The sequence below is a fragment of the Kogia breviceps genome, chromosome 10 (genome assembly GCF_026419965.1).
Source record: "Kogia breviceps isolate mKogBre1 chromosome 10, mKogBre1 haplotype 1, whole genome shotgun sequence".
Taxonomy (NCBI): Eukaryota; Metazoa; Chordata; class Mammalia; order Artiodactyla; family Physeteridae; genus Kogia; species Kogia breviceps.
Window position 1 is genome coordinate 42849943 of NC_081319.1, and position 16594 is coordinate 42866536.

General features: G+C 50.7%; 1 protein-coding gene across 1 annotated transcript; it reads right to left on the minus strand.

The window, feature by feature from the left end:
- Positions 1–6451: 6451 nt before the first annotated feature.
- Positions 6452–14856, minus strand: CLEC3B (C-type lectin domain family 3 member B). The gene is made up of 3 exons (XM_059077890.2): positions 14567–14856; positions 10416–10514; positions 6452–6996 (listed from the first exon to the last, which is right to left on the minus strand). The coding sequence occupies exons 1-3, from the start codon at positions 14673–14675 to the stop codon at positions 6596–6598; spliced, it is 609 nt and encodes a 202-aa protein (XP_058933873.1). The 5' UTR covers positions 14676–14856; the 3' UTR covers positions 6452–6595.
- Between the last annotated feature and the right edge of the window lie 1738 nt (positions 14857–16594).

Below are 16594 nucleotides of genomic sequence, written 5' to 3' on the forward strand. Positions count from 1 at the left end.
TTGTTGTATATCTTGATAGCGAGTGAACATCTTTCCTCTGCCTTGGCAAATTGACATACTCTACGTCTGGATCAGCTGCCACTATTTTATCCTTTTTACTTTCAGTGTCACAGAATACCTATGAGAGTTCCTTTAAAACCAGCAGGTTTTTGCTGGCATCACTTCCTCTGGGACATCTTCATCACTTCCATCATTTTCTTCACTTATTCATTTATGTATTAAGTTCACCTTCCCTAAGTTCCTCCAGCTGCATATCCAGAGTCTCCAGTGGCAGCAGTGTTAACACTCCCACAATCAACTCTTTCTTCTGTAACTCCATCAATATGCTATTCAAATTTTACTTCCAGTATTATCACTTTTCATTTCCTTGCTGCATTTTCATCTTTATTAGCCAGTTCCCTCTTTCAGTTAACCATTTTGTAAAAAGTCACATGTATTTATCACCGGTAAACAAGGAAGCAACACAACCACACACTTTGCTGTCTGTGCATGAATTGAGTAACAGATGTCCAGTGACCATTCACCAACAGGCTTTGTTTTTTTTTTTTTTTTTTTTTTTGTGGTACGCGGGCCTCTCACTGTTGTGGCCTTTCCCGTTGCGGAGCACAGGCTCCGGACGCGCAGGCTCAGTGGCCATAGCTCACAGGCCCAGCCGCTCCGCGGCATGTGGGATCTTCCCGGACCGGGGCACGAACCCGTGTCCCCTGCATCGGCAGGCGGACTCTCAACCACTGCGCCACCAGGGAAGCCCCACCAACAGGCTTTGAAAGAGGTGATATGATTGGTCATGATCATGCTGTGCATTTGTTATTTACATAGTGATTTGTGGACTGATGAGCTAGCCGTCCAATTATACTTTAGCAACTGCAGCTTTATACAATTTCTCACAGTTCATATACAAATGTAACTGAAATTTTAACCATCTTGTTGGGGGACTGGTGTTACTTAACTAAAATAATTGAAATTATTGATCACTGAAATTCATGCATATCAGATCTGTGCAAAACAACAACTGCCGGTACCCCTTTTGTTATAGTCCTTTGAACTATCTGAGTTGGATTCTGCTTCTTGCTGGTACCGTAACTGACACAGGGTGCATCTAACTCCTCAGAGGAGCGGAAAAGAAAAAGCTTCACAGAATTCAGCCAAGGTCTGTCAAGATATGCCCTGTGGCTTTTGACTCAGGACCAGCAATAATGATTCTACCATCCAGGTGTAGGCAGGCAGGAAGGCACCTGGGGTGTAGTAGCCCTCTAGGTCCAGGCTCCTCAAGAAAAGGGCTGGCCTATGAGACGACTGATCCAAAACTAAGGCTGAGATGGCCATGCCTAGGAACTAGGAACTTGTTGACAGGAATGAAGGCTTCACCCAGCCACGCAATTGAAAGTAAGCTTCCCTTACTGAAAGACCCATGGCAGCAAGTTTTTGGAAACCACATGAATGAATCACCATTCCTCCTTCAAGATCTCTTAATTCTCCTGCCTCCTAGCCTCTAGTTCCCTCCCACGTTCAGGCTTTGGATCTGCAATGGCTCTATGGCACAAACTGCTGGTCACCTACCACTTGCCCCTTCTTCCTTAATAAAGTTTAATTTTATTTGGAGTATAGAGGAACCTACCTAAAGGGTTTTACTTCTCAGCCTTCCTTGCCGATAGACATTTGGCAAAGTTCTGGCCTATGAGATAAAAGAAAAAAGGCTCTGTAAAGAAGCTGACTGGACCTGTTTTGTCCATTCTCCTTTTGCTTTTACTTGATGTGTATATAATGTGGATAATAATGGTTGGAGGACCAGCAGCCATCTTGGACCATGAAGTGACCTCAAAGACCTCAAAAGACTAAATAGTCATATTTAGTCTTCACAACAGTGGTGTGAGAGAGGCATTATGCCCTCTCTACAGATGGGGAAACAGCCCCAGAGATTCATCCTAAGCTGGGTCACCATGGTCCCCAAGGGATGGTTTTCTGCTCTCACCTCCAAGGGCACATCCTCTCATCACTGCAGAAAGTTGAATTGGTTTGTGGAAGCAGAGTGGGTGACAGCTTAACAGATATGGATTCCAGGCCCTTCTCTGATGCCTTCTCCCATGGCCTTGGAGAGAATAATTCAGAGGGGATTGGAAGAGACTGCAGTAACCACAGTTAAGACAGCCATGGGTGGTAAACATGAGAGGCTAAGAAGTTTGTCTCCATCCATGTCTATGAGCTTGGCTCTGATGCTCTGTTCTCCCATTTCAAGCCATGCAATCGAAGAAACCACAGCTCAGAGATTGTGACTCTTCCACAGTCCCAGAACTAGAAAGTGGCAGAGCTGGAATCCAAATCCCGGGTTTCTTCCTGACCCTATTTCACTACCAATGAGTAACTTCAACCTGGTGTAAGGTTTTCCTGATGAAACTTGGTGATGAACTGGAGGAGACACTAGTTTTCCAATTTGTCTCTGACCTAGCTATTTGGCTTATCTGTCCTATTCTGAAAGACATTTTCCTACAACTACTGCACAGTTGTTTTCCTAACAATGCGAAACAGGAGAGCTACTCTTAGGGGCAAAAACCAGTCCCATCCCTCTGTTTCTGAGCTCCTTAAAATGCCAGGTCCCTCAGCAAGCAGGTGAACACCTCAAGAACAGGATCCAGGTCTCATGGCCCAGCTCCTGGCAGAGTGCTTGGCACATGGAAGGCACTCAGTACTTACTAGTTGGCTGTTGGGAGAAATGGTTTGCCCAAAGCTCTTTCTACTAACAAAGTGAGACTCTTGGGCTCATTCTCTTGCAACCTGCTTGACCTTGGCTGGTCACTTAACCTCCCTGGGCCTCGGACTTTTCATCTGGAGATAGCATTGGTCTCTGAGATGTTTCTCCCCTGGCTGTGTTCTCACACTGTATGAAATAGCAGTACATTCTAGTGGAGAAGATGGTTAGTTTCTTCGTAGATTGTGTCATGATTTTTAGCCTGAAAGAGACACTCATAAACCATGCTTTTCATGAGTCACCCATGAAAGCAGGTGAACTAGAATCTAACATTAAACTTCAGAAATAGCCCTGGAAAATCTGGGTGGAAAATGTGTTTTTACAGGATTCCCTACTAGCAATCTCAAATACACACCAATGCACATCACCATCAACTCCTTTTCATAAAACTTTCACAATCACATCATGAATTATCTGAAAACTTTCTTCAAGATTCAGGAAGAACTGAATGTATATAGTAGATGGCACATGGGCCTTGGAACTCAACAGACCTGTGCTGGAAATCCAGCCCCATCCAAGGATATTCTTAGAAAAATTATCCTCTCTGTACTCCATTTTCCTCAACTGTAAGATAGGCTTAATAATACCTCTCTCATAGGTTATTATGAATATTAAATGAGGTAATTCCTGGGTTGCTGTCAGGACATAGTAAGGGGCTTGTGGGTCAGTGCCCAGCACACATCAGGAATGCACACATTGCACATTTTCTTTGTTTTTATTAATATCTCCACTGTCTCTCAGCAAAGCCAAAATCAAAAGAAGAATGTGCCTAGAGGTTTAAGGCATCCAGGACACATTAATGCTTTCAGTTGAAGCAAATATGTGTACGTGTGTGGGAGGGAAGTTCACATTCCTGGGGCTGACTCTGACCAACGTTTGAACCAGCCTTCTCTGCTGTAGAGCTAGCTAGTGGTTATGCAGGAAAGGCTATGGTTTAGGGAGGCTGGGAGAGATGTGGCGGGAAATGGGAACCAGGAAGGATATTATTTTTAAGGGTCAAGCAGGAGCCTTGAGCCTAGTAGCAGCAGAACAGGAGAGGTGATCTGAGACTTCCTCAACAAGTAAAATCACCAGGAGTCCTGATGACTTGGATCTCAAGCGTGACAGACACTGAGGCACCTGTGATGCCTCACAGGTCTGGGGCTTGAGTGACTGGTAAGGTGGGGACCTCCCATGGAGATGGTGATCTCAGGAAGAGAAGCAGACTTGAGTGGGAGATGCCAAGTTCTCTTTTGAAACATGTTAACTTAGGTGCCTAAGGACTCCTAGGTGGCAGTGTCCACCAGGCATCTGAATTTGTACCTGTTTAGGATTTAAGACAGAGAGAGAGCAGGGCCCACGATCGCTGCAGAAAGTAAAGTGTCATGGGGTGGGGGCTTGTTTGGGCAGAGGAAACAACCACCAAACAGCTTTCTTTTCTGGAGAGAATTCTACAAAAGACATTCCCGAGGATAGTTGGGCAGAATCCTGGACTCAAGAGGCTTAAGAGGTCATCTAAGCTAAACCTCATTTTGCAGGTGAAGAAATTGGGGGCCAACATGCCCCACAGGCCTTCTCCAGGATCCCACAGCAAGGGCCACCATTACCAGCCCCAGGTGTCTCAGGGCATCCCCTTCTCCACACTGGGGGTCTCCATCTGTACTTCCTCCCCTTGACTCTCCCTTCCCTTGGCTGGGATGAGCTAGGCTGAGGAAGGTGGTAGGAACAGCCAAATGCAAAAGGATTAGGAATAGGAGTGGCAGTGGTGATGGGACAGGGAGGAGAGAGCAAGGCTCAGTTGGAGCCTGAGCACATGGCTCCAGCACACTGGTTAAGGGCCAACAAGCAGACAGAGAAAGACCCTTCCAGAAACCGCCCTCTCCCATGATTAAATAGGAATCTCTTAATCAGATGGATGGATTTTTCTTTCATTGGTTCATGTATCCTAGAGTGAAGCAGGGCTTAGCATCAATATTACTCCAATCTTGTTCAGATAAGTAGGCTGGTGTTACTGAAAAGAATGATGTCACTTAATACTTGAACTTCTCCTAAGGTACAGGTGAAAAGCGCTCTGTCATCAGAATCTATTTTGCATGGTCTGTGAGCATTAGGCTCTTCTCCAAGGCTGTTGAAGGCAAAGAACTGGAAACAACTGAACTTGCAAAAGGAGTTTTTACCAGTCTTCTGCCTCCTTACAGCAGTATTTCAAATTATCCCTTTGTTGTGCATCCTCAGAGTTTTTTACACACCAGGGCAACACATGGTAAAGAGGGAAATGGATGATTGTGAAAGAGGGCTCTACCATCAGCTCTAGTGAAGAGTAATGGAGAAGCTGAAGATGTAGAAACCAGTTAGTTCCCTTGAAGATCTAGAAACCAATACCTTATCATTGTTTATATACGCCTTGGAAAATTCAAATTTTGTAGCCAGGGCCAGGAATAGTGAGGTGAGTGAGACACTCCCTGGGGTACAAAATTTAAGGAAGTACGTAAAAGCTCAGTAATTATGATAAAAAATATTTGAACACGATGTTTTAAAAAATAAAAATTAATGCAAAAAACCTGTGATAAAAAAACACATCAAAACTTAAAGACAGGATCCCAGGACAGGTGTACCCCCAGCTTGAAACCCACAAGTCTCAGTGTCTCAAGTGTAAGAGCATTCCCAGCTGATTAAAGATGGGTAACGATTCTCTTGCTCATACTTCCACCTGCTGCTGGAAGCAGGCAATGCCACGGTGGCACCTCTCCACAAGGACCCGTGCTCACATGCAGAGGCCTAGTGCCCTCTTGTGGGTATCCACCCAATGCAGGGAACTTCACAAAATCCGTGGCCACAGGTAATCACACGCCTGTCTTGGGTGGATAAGATTAAGTAAGATGACATACTTAGAGTGCCTGCGAGTCTGTGGGCTCAATAAGTAGTAGCTGGTATTGCTAGGGTGGAACTTTCTCTGAGGAGCGGGAAGGAGGGGGACACACCAGTCAGGCAATGTTGGCCACTGTCATATTTGGCTCCTGAACCAGCCCCCTTGTTGGGCAAGAAGGCGGATGCAAATACCCCCCGTGGGCAGCCTGTGCTCTCACCCTGACAGGACTCAGCATGTCAGTGCACTCCAGAAATGAATCCCCAATGGGAGGGTGTCAGGTCGGGGTGTCCCTCCTCCTCTGGAGTTGTGGAGGGGATGCTGGATTCCAACACGAGGAAGTGGAGTCTGCAGTAAGAAGCCTGGAAATCTGAATAAGGGCTGTAACTTAGATAACAATATTGTATCAGTGTTTATTTCCCGACCTTGATAACAGTGCTCTGCTTCTGTGAGAAAATGTCCTTGCTTTCAGGAAACACACTGAAATATTTAGGAGTAAAAGGGCATCATGTCTGCATTTCACTGTCAAACCGTTCAGGAAAAAATAGAAGGATAAGCAAATATGGGAAAACATTAATATTTGTGGAATCTGGATGAAGGGTATACGGGAATTCTTGCAACTTTTCTGTAAGTGGGAAATCCAATGAAATATAAAGTTATTTCATTTTTAAAAGGCAGCAGCAGTCAGGGGTTCCCTCGTCCCCCTTCTTCTTTTCCTCCTCCCCCTCCTCTGCGCCCGGCTCGCCATCCGTCACCACCTCCATACTCACCTCCTTCTAAGCGACCTCTCCCTGGGCTCCTGGCCGGGCTCCTGGACTCGCCACCCCTCGGACCCGACACAGACCGCAGCCACTCTCCGCCAAGCTGCACCCACTTTATTTGCAAGAGGAGGCCCCCAGCGCGCGGGGGCGGGGATGCGGGGGGATGCGGGGCGGGAAGGTCCCACGGCCCCTCTTCTGGGGCTCACGATCCCACCCTCCCCTGGCCCCGCCCCTCTCGGCCCGCTAGACGATGGCGAACTGGCAGACGTAGGGCAAGTTGTCCCGGCATCGCTTGTCGAACCACTTGCCGTTGGCCGCACCGGCCAGGGCAGCGCAGTTCTCGACCTTGCCGCCGTCGGGCTGTGCAGTGATCTCTGTCTCCCAGTTCTTGTAGGTGATATGGCCGCCAGTCATGTCCACCCAGGCGCCTTCGGCCGCCATGTCGTTGAAGCCCAGCCAGACCTCGGCCTCACTGCCCACACTCTGCCTCAGGTACTCGTACAGGGCGTCATTCTCGGAGCCCGTATGCGGGGTGCCCAGGGTGCCCCCTCGCGAGATGCAGTCCTCGCTCGCCTCGTGGAAGGTCTTCGCCTGGACGAAGGCCAGAAAGCACTTCATGTGCACCTTGGTACCCTTCAGGCAGACTGGGGGAGGGGGTGGAAATGGACGTCACCCAAGGTCTCCGGTTCCGGAGCCAAGAGCCAACCGCCAGGGGCAGTCACACCATCCTCCATACCATCCCTGTACATCCTTTCCTCCCTGGACAGGCTCCAGACCCAGGCCAGAGGGCTGTGCTCTGGTGGGTACTGATGCACATCTCAGATCCCCATTCAAGAGGTGGTGGAGCCCCTGCTACTGGGAGTGAGGTCAGCCGCCTCAGCTGCACATGGCCCCTCCCTCAAAGTCACACCCCTCTCCTGGGTGCCCCATCCAGTGCCCAGGGGAAGAGGTAGGGTCATCTCTCCCCCAAGCAGGATAATTCTGAAGGGGGCTTTTAGCTTGGAGGCTCCACAGGGTGGCAGAGGCTGGCCTTGGGCCTGTGCTGCTACTCAGCTCCCCCTCTGCCCAATCTGCTTCCAACCCCTCCCTCCCTTCACAGTTGGGACCCCGGGCTCTCCCTAGTAAATGAACTCCATCTCGGAGTGGGCTTCCCGGGAAGCCCAGGTGGAGCCACCTGCTCTGATCTTCCTCCAGCCCCACCCTCCCTAAGATCAAGAAGTTGCAGGGCCAGGGGACATCCCTACCCAGAGCCTAGACCACACTCCAGGTACTCAGGACCCCAAAGCCCTGCCCCAGGGGACCAAGCAAGCTCCCAGAGTCTGCCAGGGGCCTCTTCTGGGGCAGCGACTGGGAGGATGGAGCTGAGATGGGCAAGCCCCTGGGACAGAAGAGATGACCCAGGCGGTGGGCCAGGGGCTAGCTCTCTCAGGCATGGAACTCGAGTCCAAGATTCTAATTTTGACTCTGGTCTCAAAGGTTGTGATGAAGATATATATTTGGTCAGCTTAGGAGCATAGAATGATTTTACTTAGCAGTTTGGGGTTTTTGTTGTTTTTAATATTTATTTATTTATTTATTTGGCTGCGCCGGGTCTTAGTTGCAGCACGCAGGATCTTCGTTGCGGCATGCGGGATCTAGTTCCCTGACCAGGGATCGAACCCAGGCCCCCTGTATTGGAAGCATGGAGTCTTAACCACTGGACCACCAGGGAAGTCCCAGCAGTTTGTTCTTCAGCTGGGTTTGTAACTTAAATGTTTAGGCAGTTGGGGTACATGCCTCCATTTGCCCTCTTGCTGCTGACCTTAAAAGTGTTAGGGGCGGGTCTGCACTCCACCCCACCCCCATCCCCTCACTCACTCACCCTCTCACTCAGTTGCTTTCACTTAACATACATCTCCATGTCCCCGTGAGCACCTGACACTCCTGGAACTCTGAACTCTGGGCCTGCAGCATCACAGAGGTGTCTTTACTCACAGATGCTGTTCCAAGGCAGCCAGCCCTACCGCGTGCTATCCTGCAGCTCATCCTAGCCGGGTTTCATTGCCCTTCCCAGCGTGGCGCCACACTGCCTTTCCTTTCTGCTGGGGACACTGATACGCCACCAAGACCCCCTTGGGGTGAAGGATTGACTACCCCAGCTGCTGGGAGCGCTGCTGGGAGACAACTCTTAACTCTCAGTCCCTTTGGGGATTGCATCAGCGGAAGACAGCCCCCTCCCCCATGGTGTGCCCCCTTCCCAGAGTAGCCTGCACTCAGTGACTGGCCCATGAGCCCTCTTGCCTCAACTCAGGACAGCTCTGAAGGGCCCTCCTGTCGTCAGGGCTCCCTCTGCAGTTGGCTGAGGCTTTCGTTGAGACGCACAGGGCACTCTTCCCACTCCTGCGTCCTTCGGTCTCTTCCCTTCCCCAGGTGCTGATCCTGGGTGTGCTCCCTAATAAACCTCCTGCAGGCTAAACTCCACCTCGGGGCCACTTCTTGGGAACCCCACCTGCAACACTCCCTCCAACATAGTTAGTCCTCAATAAGTATCAGTTCTCAGTGCCTTACCATTGTTACTGACATTTTGTTACTCTGGCCTATTCATGATCCCGTTGATTCTTGCTGGACTTCCATAGCTTTGCTCCTACCGTGCCCTCTGCTTGGAATCCTTCTTTATCTTCCTACACGTGCGGGTTCCAGTGAATACATTGATTTCATGAATATATTGAGGCTCCCAGAGCAGGACCCTGGCTGGGTCACCTCTGCCTCCTTGTGCCTGGCAGAGGCTCGCTGGGGGGAGGACCTCATGTGTGTTTGCTGATTGGGGGAGGGAAGGGGCAGATGATGGGAGGGGAGGGTTGCTCCCCTAACCCCTGATTCTCTCAACTCTTCAGTTAGGTCAGGAGAGCTCAGGAGTGCTTTGTGTGGGGTTGTTGACAAGGTGATTTGCAGATAGTGGCAGTAAAGGAGAGGGTGATGAGAGGTAGAAGGTCCCCAAGGAAGCCAGGAGCCCGTGAACCTCCTGGGAATCAGCAGACATGGAGGGGGTGTTTAGTTCTCTGTATGCCATGGGCTTTGCATGGGGAGGTCCCCACCACATCACCCACCTCAGGAGGCAAGTGGCATCTGGGTTTCATGGTCTTGGCACAAGCACAAAGCTTAGACATGAGACCTTAGAGCTTGCCCTGCAAGTCCACCCCCAGCCCTTCGACTTTACAGATGAGGAAACTGAGGCCCTGAACAACACTGTGCTCATTTTAAACATTCCACCGTGTGTTAAGTATTATTGTTAGTCTGTATTCTGTGTTCTCCAGGGCAAGGTCACGAAGAAGTAGGTAAATTTGAGATGTGTGGAAAATAGAGACAATATGAAAGGAACTTGGTGGAGAGAAAGAGAACAGGTTGCCCAAGCAGGCTGGCCACGCAGTGCTAGGGCAGGTGGCTACGAGCTGTGTCCCCGTGCTCTGCAGCCATGTATTTTGTCCATCCTGGCTTAGCTGGTTCATGCAGGGCCAGGAAGACCAAAGCCCACCTTTCCTCACACCCAGCATGCACCAGGCAGGCTGCTTCCATTCCCATCCTAAACTGCACTAACTAGCCAGGTGGGCGTGGCAAAACCAGAACCTCTCTATGCCTCAGTTCCCCTCTTTAAAATAGGGGTGATAAATCCTGCAACAGCATAATGATGATGATTAAGAGTGGCAGCCTCAGCAAAGCTGCTGACACAGGGAATGAGGCTCACGCCCTGTAGGGGTGTGGGGGCTGGCTGAGCGGAGGGTCTCCTGGGGTTCATTAGGGTTGCCTCTGCTCCACGAGCGCTGCAGGGCTCACACTTCCAGTGGGTGGTAATGGATTCTTGTGGGAGAGCTTGTTGTCCTTTTGGGACATTGCTGCTTCCACACATCAGGGGATCTTCCTGAGAGAAGCAGGCTGAGGAGGGGGCTCCTTGAATCCAGTGCCCTGGACTACAGGAGCCAGCCAGGGCCCTGGTGCTGGCTCGAGGCTACAGGTGGGTTGCTGGCTGCTGGCCTGAGCCCCTCTGTCTGATGTACCCCTGCCTGGAGAGGCCGCCACGTGCACTCACCCGTCTGCAGGGCCTGCTGCTCTTTCAACAGGGCCACCTCCTGGGCCAGGCTGTCCAGCTGGGTCTTGAGCTCCTCAAGCATCTTCGGGCTCACGGCATCTAGGGTGAAGTCAGAAGGAAGTGGGGACAATCACAAACACGTGAGAAAGGCAGTAGGGATTGGGGCAGGGACTGGGAGGGGTGGACCACTGTCAGCCACTAGGGGACGAGGGAAACGACTCCCCTCGACCTTGATGTCTTGGCATGCTCTGTCTCTCCCTGTCCCTGCTGGTGGTTGTCTAAGTGATCGCTCGTGATTTTCCTTCTGCCGGGGGACCATCCTTCACTTGTTCTTGCTAAAGTGAGACCTGTACTGCATTGTTTAGGAGAGTTGCTGGGGTCAGATGGGGTTGGGATTGGCAGGAGCGGGGTGGAGGGTGCAGACAGCTCCTTTGGTGACACCCAACCATCCTCCCAGCTCTAGAAGAGAACAGAGCACAGGAAGCAGGGCCAGGGGCCCTTGAGACCTCCCAGATTCACTTCCCCAGGCTGGAGGAACAAGACACGGACCAAGCAGGGCAGGCGCTAGGCCTGGGGCTGTGTGCAGCAGCACAGGTGAACGTGTGTACAGTCTCTGAGGTTGCATGCATGTGGGTGACCTGGGCAAGTTCCACAGCCTCCCTGAATCCACTGTCCTCATCTGTAAAATGGGATGATAATAGGCCCACCTCCAAGGACTCTGAAGAAGAATAAAGACTAAGAGAAATAAAGCATGTGACCAGCTCTGGGCTCATTTTCAGCCCTGTGACGTGGGTAACGTGTCTCTTCTATACCATCACCAATTCACAGACGGGAAACTGAGGCCAGACTGAAGCAACTCGCCTGAACTGGCAGAGCCAGCAGCCCGAACCTGAGTCCGCATGGCTCCAAGCTTGTTCTCCCCACATCCGTGATGGCAGCAGGTTCCTAATGTGAGCGTTCCTGAGCACAAAGGCCTGTTCGGAGCCAGTTATGCATGAGAGGCAGATGTGAAATGTCTTTCTCTGCGTGTGTAAGTTGAGAGCTAAGTGGGTGGACGCCAGTCTTTCTGAAATCCCAGGAGCTTCAGGAAAGGCTGAGCTCAGCTTGGGTAGAGGGTGGGGAAGCGCTTCCATGGTCCATTTGGCTGTGCCTGCATAAAGTCCACGGTATGAGGGGTGAAGTCAGACCTTTGTCCATCCCAGATTCCTTTGCAGGGGAATCGCAGGAAACGTGAGCAAGAAACATACTGGCATATACAGAAATCCATGATGTAACTTACCAAATATGAGGAAATTAACACCCAGATGAGCAAGGCAAAAAAGGGAGTGTTTGGGGCTGGCAAACTAGCCTGACTGGGTTATGTGTGCCTCACAGTGGGCCTCTGCCTCAGTGCTTCACAGCAGCTCTGTACTCAGTCCCGTGATGCACCAGCACAGGGCACCGCGTAAAGTTTGAAAGTTGGGTACTGCACAAGGGCACTCAGCTGAGGGGACAGGTGGGGGCCCATGTCCAGCCCCTAAGCCTTGCCCTGGCTGTGCTGTTTGACCACACCAGAGAAAGGGATGCTCTTCTATAATTTGTCAGCTCAGAGCGGGGAGCCTTTTGTGATTTGCATCAAGTGCCCGGGTGTACAAAGGGCCCTCCAGGGACTGGCCAAGGGGCAAGGTGCTAACAGAACTCCACTGAGGAAGGCGTGGGAGTTGGGTGTTTCTGCAGCTCTGGGCTAGGAGTCGGAGCCCTTGTGCTGCCCCTCACTACCTCTGAGCCTCAGATTCCTGATGCATGTTATTGAAATGGATGCCCTCAGGTCCCTGTTCTAAGAGTCTGTGACCCCCTGTGAGGCCACCCTCCCCACCTGAGCTCCTCTGCCAGGTGTGACCACGTGGTCCCTGGAGCTCCAGCCGCCCAAGCCCTCCCTGCCTCACGTCTGGCTGACCCCCATACAGCTGGCTCAGGCCACACCCTACACCAGGGGCAGATGAGCTCCCAGAAGCAGCCTGGGCTCTCCCCCTTCTCATCCCACCCCGGGGGCCAGCATGGGGGCATAGCACATGCTGTCCTTTCCTCCCCTCGTCCATCCTGCCAGCTTGCTCTCCACCACTCAGCGGGCACTGAGGGGTCTCCTTGGGCACGACTGTCCCTCCTCCAGACACTCTCCCCCACTTTTGTGCACTGGCCCCTATGACTAGGTTGTTCCTTTGATTCCCAGTCCTAGCTGCTCCCAGGAATCACTGGAGACTTGTGGGAAAGGCAGATTCTGGGGATGGGTCCCAGGTGCCTGGATTTTAATGTATTTCCCAGATGATGCTGATGATGCCTGAGGGAGAACCACCGTGGTTCTCAAATTGATTCACATCTTAAGAGCAGGGATGCTGATTGTCTGCTAGAGTGTTCAGCATGTATACTGGCCCCTACCTGGAGAAGGAGCTCTATAAGCATGTGTGGTGTAGGTGGGCAGCAGGTCGAAGGAAGAAAAAACAAGCTGCAGTGGGTTTCAGCAAGAGGCAGGGCTGGACAGAACACTCCACTCTTGCTCTGTCAGCTGTTCTGTGGGCCTCCAGTGTCCTGGACCTCCATGGGCCACCTCCGTGGGGACCACATGGAGCTAGCGTTCAAGTGTGACAGCTGCAGAGGACCAGGGCATTGTCTGGTTTGACCTTCTTGTCCATATGATCAAATACATGATTAAATAAATACATACTAAATCTTTGGTAAACTTGAGAAATTAGCAACTATTTTCCACATTCAAAAATTCTGTTATTTGCCTTTGGAACTGTGTACCCTTTACAAGAACATCCTTGGTGGCAATTTCAGCTAACATTCGTGGACACACCATGCACGCTGTGAGTCTTCTTTTTTTTAATGAACATTTTACAAAAGGTAATATAGCCATATAACTTTTAAAAACCCAAACAGTTCAAAACGTCAAAGTCTCCTTCCCAATCAAGTCTGCCCTTAGCTCCCTAGTTTTTCTTCTCAGAGGTAATCACTGTTACTAACTTTTGTGGATCCTTCCAGAAAATTCTATGCCTATACAAGTAAATATATATTTTTATATAAGTCCCTTTTTCAAAACCAATGTCAGCATAGTATCCATTCAAAGTATTGAACTTTTTGTTGTTTACTTTATGAACTGAACCTTGGGGATTATTTCCTATCAGCACCCAGATCCACCCATTCTGTGTTGCAGGCCTGTGGGTCTCCATGGTCCTAATGTGCCCTTATGTACATCGTCCGTGACCAGTGGGCAGCTGTCCATTTACAGAAGAGGCTCAGAGAGGGGCCTGAGGGCGGCCCATGCCCCTCTGCCTTGCCTTTTCTGTGCTCCTGGCCCCAGCCACCTGTTTCTCTGCTTAATCAGCACTCTCATCCCCTGGAACTCTCTCTCCTCTCGCCTTGGAGCCCTGTGGGGGGTGACAGCCCCGTTCACTGCCATGGCATTTCACTAATGTTGTCTCAAAACAGCCCGCGGTGACCTCACTGCAGGCAGGGCTCCAAGGGCAGGCCTTGCTGAGGCCAAGGCAACCCAAGGACACCCCAAACCCAAGGGCAACAGAGGGAGAGCAAAGCTGCCTCCACTATCCTAGTTTGGGTTTGAACATTTTTATTTCCTCAAGGCTGTGATACACTATAGAACTAAGAATTAACTTGTTCCTTCCCCGCCCCCGCCGTGCATCAAGTGTATCCTATGTTCCAGACACTTAACATGTTTTCTATCATTAAATCCTCACAACCAGCGTTGTGAGCAAATGCCACAATCCCTATTTTACAGTTGAGAAACCTGAGGTTTGGAGATGACAAGGCAAAGCCTGCCAACACTCCTGATGAGAGTCAGACATCTCCAGACTTCTGAGCCAAAGGTTTGATTTCTGTAAAATATTGGGGTGGTGGAGGAGTGGATGTCAGTTTAGGTGATCTGGAAGCTTCTTTCCGATTCTAAGAGCCAGTGACTCTTACAGCTTTGACAACTGCCCCTGCCGCTGGAGGACTCTCCCAGGTCCCAAGGGGTACTTCATTGAAGTTCCCTGGACTCACGGAGAAACAAAGTGAAGGAGGGGAAGGAGAGTGAGGGCCAGCAAAGGAGAGGGCGACCAGCTCCCTGGAGGATGGGGAGGGGCCCCACCAGGGAGGGGCCCCACCCCCCTCCTTACCTTTCTTAACATTTGCAGCCTTCTTGACCTTGGAGGTAGGTGTCTCGGCAGTGACCTGGGTCAGGAGGGAGAAGAGGCAGAGGAGCAAGTAGGGCCCCCAGAGTTCCATGCTGCTGCACCGGCTGGGGCTGCTGCTGCCGCCTGCGGTGGGCCTGGGTCGGAGAGCACTGGAGGCTGTGGCCTGGGCTGCACGTCTTAAGGCAACTGCCACGACGACCTCTGTCCAGGAAACCCTCCCAGAGTTGGCTGTGGGAGTGCCAAAAAAGCTTGCAAAAGGAGGAAGCCCTTGGAGCCACAGAGCCTCGCTGCCTGGGGAACATCCACCCAACATCCTGGCCCCGCCTTCTAAAACAGAGTCATTATTTTCTAGGATTCTGAAAAATACACGCTAGTTGTCATAGCTCACATCTGCTGAGTAGTTACCTTGTGCAGGCGCTGGGTCATACTTTTCCCTGGCCTCGTGGAAGCCTCACACCAGCAATATGAGGGAAGTGCTGTCATTTCCCCATTTTACAGTTGATGAATCCGAGGCTTAGTGAGGTTAAGGGAACCCAAGCTACCCAGCTGTAAGGGGCAGCGCCAGTATTTGACCCCAAGCGGGGTGACTCCAGAATGGTCACACAATGATGTCTCCTTACAGAGTGAGCTGAGGGTGACTGCTGGATTATCTAGAATGTTTGCTGTGATTCTTTTGTGGTTCTGTCTCTATGCACTTGATCTATCTTTGGTTAAAAATACAAGGGAGTCCTCTCCTTTTTTCACTTTCTGTGTCTCAACTATCCTGTCCTGAAGCAGAGGTGACCACGGTGGGAGAGGGGCAGCTATGGTGCCCCAGAGTGGTGTCAGAGATGGAGCGGGGAGAAAAGAATGTCCCCGTGAGGAGCAGCGTGGTGTGCGGTGTCAGGGTGCAGCAGGGTGGAGGGGGGCACCCCCAGGGGAGCAGAGGTCCTACATGGAGTGTTGGAGTCCAAGCGAGGAGAAGAGGTGGTCCGCATGGGAGAGTGGGTGGTGGCAGAGGTGAGAGAGTGGTTACATACAGGGGCACCCATCGAATAAGTACATTTATTAAAGACCATGGGAGCCACGTTTCTCATTGTCAGAAAAGGGAGGTACAAATACAGAGAGAAAACTAGAATGAATCCTATGGTGTAGGATTAAAATTGGAGTTATTGGTGTACAGTTGTGGACGTTGACACGTAAAGAGGAATCTATAAATGTCAATGGAAATGTGCGCATCAGTCTGCCAGCTGTCTGGGTGGAGCAGCAGTGCCTCCCAAGCCTCGAGCACTCCTGGCATCCAAGTGCCACCTTCTATAATAAATACAGCTTTCCACTAAAAGGAACCAGAGCACCTTGGAGAAATGGCTGATTCCAGGGCTGGGGCAGGAAAAGTAGAAAATGAGCCCAGAACAAGTTGTTTTGCCAAAAAGCAAGGAATTATTTAAAGAAGGATGGGAATGTGCCAGGACACAGAGCCAGCTTGAGGGAGCTTCGTGGGGCCCAAATCAGGGACAGTTTGAACATCAAAATAGTGACAGTAACAGCAAAACAGGAAATCATGAGCATACACAGATATAAATAAATAAGCAAATACACTGGAAGTCTGATGAGCAATGGGGTATTTTCATCATCTCAGATTACTTGCCCACAAAATACTTATTAATTACAAAGAGGAAAGAGTCACCTCGCAGTGGAGAAGCCTGGAAGATGTCACTTGAATGAAGTGACCAAAGTAAGCATCGTCAGTAATGGGCCAAATGGAGAGCCTGCAGCACCTGAGCGCCTGATGGGCTGCGGTGAGGAGAATGCGGCATCACCTCTGTGACACTCCTGCCGAGGAAACACCACACTAGCCCAACTGAGGGGCTTTCTACAAAACAACTGCCCAGCAACTTTCAAAACTGTCCAGGACATGTCTGAGGAACTGTTTCAGATTGAGGGAGATTGCAGGCACAGAGCAACAAACAACGTGTTCGGATCAGACCCTTCCGCTCTCATGGACGCCCTTGGGACAACTGGAGAAACATG

What these genes read in the sequence shown, in the direction of transcription:
- CLEC3B (XM_059077890.2), bottom strand. Translation starts at nt 14,675, where the DNA reads ATGGAACTCTGGGGGCCCTACTTGCTCCTCTGCCTCTTCTCCCTCCTG. An exon ending in GGCTGCAAATGTTAAGAAAG is followed by an intron (nt 10,515 to 14,566) that starts GTAAGGAGGGGG and finishes ACTTCACCCTAG; the next exon opens with ATGCCGTGAGCCCGAAGATG. An exon ending in GCAGCAGGCCCTGCAGACGG is followed by an intron (nt 6,997 to 10,415) that starts GTGAGTGCACGT and finishes CCCCTCCCCCAG; the next exon opens with TCTGCCTGAAGGGTACCAAG.